The sequence below is a fragment of the Salvelinus sp. IW2-2015 genome, linkage group LG16, assembly GCF_002910315.2.
Source record: "Salvelinus sp. IW2-2015 linkage group LG16, ASM291031v2, whole genome shotgun sequence".
NCBI lineage: Eukaryota > Metazoa > Chordata > Actinopteri > Salmoniformes > Salmonidae > Salvelinus > Salvelinus sp. IW2-2015.
The window spans coordinates 35,865,976-35,871,769 of NC_036856.1; the positions used below are offsets into that span (position 1 = coordinate 35,865,976).

At 55.1% G+C, this 5,794-nt stretch overlaps 1 protein-coding gene and 1 pseudogene across 1 annotated transcript in view; both read right to left on the reverse strand.

The window, feature by feature from the left end:
* LOC111976125 (inactive tyrosine-protein kinase transmembrane receptor ROR1-like) overlaps nt 1-5,794 on the reverse strand; it is a 505,588-nt pseudogene that overhangs the window by 237,141 nt on the left and 262,653 nt on the right.
* Nucleotides 1-5,794, reverse strand: part of cachd1 (cache domain containing 1) — a 54,926-nt gene that overhangs the window by 20,181 nt on the left and 28,951 nt on the right. Inside the window, exons 11-12 of the mRNA XM_024004882.2 lie at nt 519-700; nt 29-139 (exon numbers count right to left, since the gene is read on the reverse strand). Of these exons, the coding sequence (XP_023860650.1) occupies nt 29-139; nt 519-700 (293 nt within the window). The remainder of the gene's footprint in view (nt 1-28; nt 140-518; nt 701-5,794) is intronic.

Below are 5,794 nucleotides of genomic sequence, written 5' to 3' on the forward strand. Positions count from 1 at the left end.
AGATGTTGTGTTTGTCCTCCTACAGTACCTGGAGGTGTGGATGGTGTGGCTGATGGTGACCACGTATCCGGCCCCGCCCACATCCAGGTAAGGCCCGGTGAAGGTGATGAGGCCAGGGTTCGCCACAGCGTGCTGGTACCTGTTTGGGTCAGGGGTTAGAGGTCAGAGAGCATGGTCAGTGTGATAGGAAACAAAAACAAACACATTGACACAGCATGCTAATTCCACGACAATACATGTGGATACTGTCTACTAACTAAAGGCTGGGAAAAACGTTAACAGATATTGACTGAAACATTTATAGTAAAATATATCTGACTACTCCAGACTGTTGTTCAAAATGAAAAGTGTCATGAAGGATTTAGTAGAACTGAGACTGTTCCATAGAAAGTGAATCATTCCAGCCGTAAACAGAAAGCTATGAGAACCGGGCCAAAACACTGTGGAGCAGGACTCAACTTCCCATCCCTCTCTAGGAGTCTGGAACTGCGCCCCCACAAGCACTAAATAAAACTCACCATTGTCTCCGGGTCGGATCGAAGGCTTTGTCCATGAGTGAGCCGGGGTAAATCCGAAGCACCCCATTGGGCGTTGCTATGTAACGGCGAACAATGTAGCAGTTGAGGCTACTCATCTCCATGAGTGTCATCCATTCATCTGTGACGTGACTGGTCGCCATCACCTCGTTCCTGACCGACGACTAGAGGGAGAGAGCGATATAGAAGAGAAGAGGAGCTGAGCTCTCTCTTTAATGTAAGGTAGGCCCAGATCAGGATCTCTCTCTCAGTCTCTCCCCCACTCTCTCACCACGTACAGAGTCTCTCAGTCTCTCCCCCAATCTCTCACCACGTACAGAGTCTCTCAGTCTCTCCCCCAATCTCTCACCACGTACAGAGTCTCTCAGTCTCTCCCCCAATCGCTCACCACGTACAGAGTCTCTCAGTCTCTCCCCCACTCTTTAGATATATGACTGGAAACATGTTATAGTAAAATATATCTGACTACTCCAGACTGATTGCTCAAATGCGCAAAAGTGTCATGAAGGATGAGTAGAACTGCAGACTTGTCACATCAGAAAGTGAATCATTCCAGCCGTAAACAGAAAGCTATGAGAACCGGGCCAAACAACACTGTGGAGCAGAATCAACTTCCCATCCCTCTCTAGGCAGTTCGAACTGCGCCCCACAAGCACTAAATAAAACTCACCATGTCTCCGGCAGTCGTATCGAAGCTTTAGTCCATGAGTAGAGCCGACCGGTTAACATCCGAAGCCACCCCATTGCCCGCCGTTGCCTATGCTAACGGCGAACAACTTTGTAAGCAGTTGAGGCTACTCATCTCCATGCAGTGCTCATCCAGTTCACTCTGTGACGTGTTCACTGCGTCGCCATCACCTCGTTCCCTGGCCGACCGACCGGGACTTAGAGGGAGAGAGCGATATAGAAACGCCAGAGCAGATGGAAACGTCCCTCGAAGACTCTCATCTTTAATGTAAGGTATGGCCCAATCAGGCGATCACTCATCTCTCTCACCCTCTCAGTCGGTTCCGCCCCCGTTCCACCACATCTCTGCTCTATCCACGTTCCCAACAGACATGTCCCCTCCAGACCAGGAGATCGTCCCTCTCATCAGCCATACCCCACATCACTACTACCCAGACGCACCACCGTTACACACCGGAGACTACTCTCATCCAGTGTTACTACCGCCTTCATCCCTCCTGCGCACAACCACATTCCTACCTCCTACGCACATACGCTACGCTTGATCATAGAGTCTACCGTCTCTCCCCAAATCGCGACCTCATCCGCTCTACGCCACTCGACTCTCACAGCGTACGTCTCTCACTGCGCTCTCTCCTCACCAACCCACCTCTACTTCCTACCACTTCGTACGCAGCGCTCTCCCTTAATCCCCCACCCACACAACTCTCTCACCGCCCCACACCGCTACTCGCCAGTCTCCATACTACAGCTCCGCTCCATCACACAACCAACCTCCTTCATCTATTCCCCGTCTCAAACCACACCGCTCCCGCCGTCGTCACACCGCGCCCCGAGCAACGCCTCACATAACTCAGTCCTCCTCCACCACCACGCCTGCTCCTCCCATCAGCGCTCACAGCAACATCACAGATCCCTGCGTCCCTCCTCTATATCCTATCCTCTCCCCCCTACCTCCCTCATTCCCACCACACCGTACACCTCTCCACCACCGTACGCACGATTCCCACCCTGACACTCCTCTACAGGACTCCTCTATTCCTCCAACTCTCACTCCACTCAACGCCTCTCCCCAAGGACGCCTACTCAGCGTCGCTACACTATACACCACCGACACCGTCTCCCGTCAACTCGCCACGCGACACGTCCACCAATCGACTCTCTACACGCTCACTATCACCTCAGCCTCCACCCCACCTCACGATCCTCACACACCGTAACCCCATGCGGGCGCGTTCACCTCCATCACGTTCTCCTCTCTGCCTCCCCCCAGCCCTCTCGCTCACCACGGCTACCCAGAGTCGTCATCTCTGTCTCCTACCACCCACCCCTCCAAACATTCTCTCCAGCCATATCTACCACGCTTACACGCGCGCATCGACCCTCTCTCTTCCACCGCAACCAGATCTCTGTCCCCCTACTCCACCTCCCCACTCCTCTTCCCCATCACATCACGAATCATCCGATCATCAGCTCAGTCTCCTCTCTCCTCCCACTACCGCACCCCGCTCCTCTCACCACATACAGAGTCTCTCTCAGTCTCTCCCCCCACTCTCTCACCACGTACAAGGCTCTCAGTCTCTTCCCACTCTCAGCCACCGCACTACAGAGCTCGTCATCTAGTTACCTCTCCCCCCCACCCTACTGCGTCCACCTCACGCACTACACCGAGTCTCTCCACGCACCTCCTCTACCTCCCACCCCTCTACCCAACGATCATCAGCGACGCGACGCCTTACTTACTCCACGTCTCTCCGCCAATCTCCTCTCACCCCATCGTACAGAGTCTCTCAGTCCGCTCCCATCCCGAACTCCTACCGCCACACGCTACAGAGCTCTCTCCCCCAAGCCATCCCTCTATCACCCACCGACATATCCAGGTCCTCTCCTAGACATCTCCGTATCCCCACCTCCTCTCCTACCCACGCTCGACAATCACCCGCACCGTCGCATCTCCTCAGTCTACCTCTCCTCCCACTCACGACATCCTCTCACCCCCGCTACACACCGCGGCAGCTCAGCGTCCCGCATCATCACTCCTCTACCCCCTACCCTACTCCTCCTCTCCACAGCCGACCCTCACACTCGCCATCTACTCACACTCCCTCAATCCAATCCTCCACCTCCTGTACGCTGTACCCACACCACCAACACCTCCTAGGCCCTAACTCCTCCAGATCACTTCTTCCTCAGCCCCACTCTCTCACCCGTTACAGTAGTCTTTCTCAGTCTCTCCCCACTCTCTCAACCACGTACAGAGTACTCTCAGTCTCTCCCCACCTCTCTCACCACTACAGAAGTCTCTCATCTCTCACACTCTCTCAACCACCGTACGAGTCTCTCAGTCTCTCCCCACTCTCTCACTACGTACAGAGAGTCCCTCTCAGTCTCTCCCACTCTCTCACCACGTAAGAGTCTGGTCTCTCCCCATCTTCTCCCCTACATCTCTATTCCTCCACCATCCACAGTACGAGTCTCTCCCCCACCTTCACCACTACAGACGTTCTCAGTCTCTCCCCCACTCTCTCACCACGTACATGAGCGTCTGCTCTCAGTCCTCTCCACTTCCTCACCGCACTACATGAGGTCTCTCAGCATCCCCACTCTACACCCAGACGTAGTCATGAGCTCTCACTCCTCCCCCACTCTCTCACACCACAGCTACCAGAAGACGTCTCTCTCAGTCTCTACCCAATCCTCCGCTACAGACCGCGTCTCGATGCCAGCCTCTCTCAATCTACCACCCAAACCTCTTCCACTCACGTACCGAGCAGTCTCGCCTCCCCCACTCTCTCACCACGTACAGATGAGTCTCCTCTCAGTCCTCTCCCCACACTCTCCTCACCACGTACAGAGCAGTCTCTCAGTCTTACTCCCATCACTCCATCACCGCTACAGCAGAGTCTCATCCAGCGTCTCTCCCCCACCCATCTCCACCACCACCTACAGATCAGTCTGCTCATCTCTTCGACCATAATCTCCGCACGTACACCAAGAGCTCTCTCCTGCAGTCTCTCCCCACTCTCTCACCAGTCAGAGTCTCTAACCCTCTCCCCCACCTCTCACCAGCTAACAGAGTCCGTCTCGCACTCTCCAGCCACGTACAGAGTCTCTTCCCAGCTCTCTCCCCCTACCTTCTCACCACGGTACACGGTCTCAGTCATCTCCCTCCTCACCAGACAGTGGTCCCTCACAGTTCTACCATCCCACCAATCATCCGTCACCCACCGAAGGTCCACTCTCCCTCTCTCACACGTCGATTCTCTCGTCCTCCACTCCACCCCAGAGAGTTCGTCTCTCCAACCTTCACCAGCAGAGTTCTCAGTCCTCCCCAATCTGCGCCCACGTAGCCGAGTCTCCTCAGTCTCTCCCCCCTTACTCTCATCACCCACCGTGACCAGCGACGGCTCCTCACGTCTCCCCCCACGTACCACGTACGAGAGTCGTCAAGTCTCCCCTTCTCTCACCCGTCAAGAGCTCTCGTCTCTCCACCCATCTCTCACAGTACTGAAGTTCCAGTCTCTCCACTCTAACTCACGACACAGCGTTCTTCAGCTCCCTCACTCCTCTCCACACTACACTCTCATCTCTCTTCACCTCTCACCCGTACAGAAGTTCCAAGTCATCTCCCAGTACAGACCCTCAGTTTCCCCCACCTCCTCCTCACCACGTGACACTAGAGCGACGTACTCTTCCAAACGATCTCTCTCCCCATCTCTCACCACGTAGAGGTCTCTCAGTCTCTCCGTCCAATCTCTCCACCAACGTACTGAGAGTCTCTCAGTCTCTCCCCCACTCTCTCACTCCAGTCTCTCCCCACTCTCTCACCACGTACAGAGATCTCTCAGTCTCTCCCCCACTCTCTCACCACGTACAGAGTCTCTCAGTCTCTCTCTCCCACGTACAGAGTCTCTCAGTCTCTCCCCACTCTCTCACCACGTACAGGAGTCTCTCAGTCTCTCCCCACTCTCTCACCACGTACAGAGTCTCTCAGTCTCTCCCCCACGTACAGAGTCTCTCAGTCTCTCCCCCACTCTCTCACCACGTACAGAGTCAGCTCCCCCACTCTCTCGACCCGTACAGAGTCTCTCAGTCTCTCCCCCACTCTCTCACCACTACAGAGCTCTCAGTCTCCCCCACTTCTCACACCGTACAGAGTCTCTCAGTCTCTCCCCCACTCTCTCACCACGTACAGAGTCTCTCAGTCTCTCCCCCACTCTCTCACCACGTACAGGCTCTATCTCTCCCCCACTCTACTCACACGTACAGAGTCTCTCAGTCTCTCCCCCACTCTCTCACCACGTACAGAGTCTCTCAGCTCTCTCCCCACTCTCTCACACGTACAGAGTCTCTCAGTCTCTCCCCACTCTCTCACCACGTACAGGAGTCTCTCAGTCTCTCCCCACGTACAGAGTCTCTCAGTCTCTCCCCACTCTCTCACCACGTACAGAGAGTCTCTCAGCTCTCTCCCCACTCTCTCACCAACGTACAGAGTCTCTCAGTCTCTCCCCACGTACAGAGTCTCTCAGTCTCTCCCCCACTCTCTTCACCACGTACAGAGTCTCTGCAGA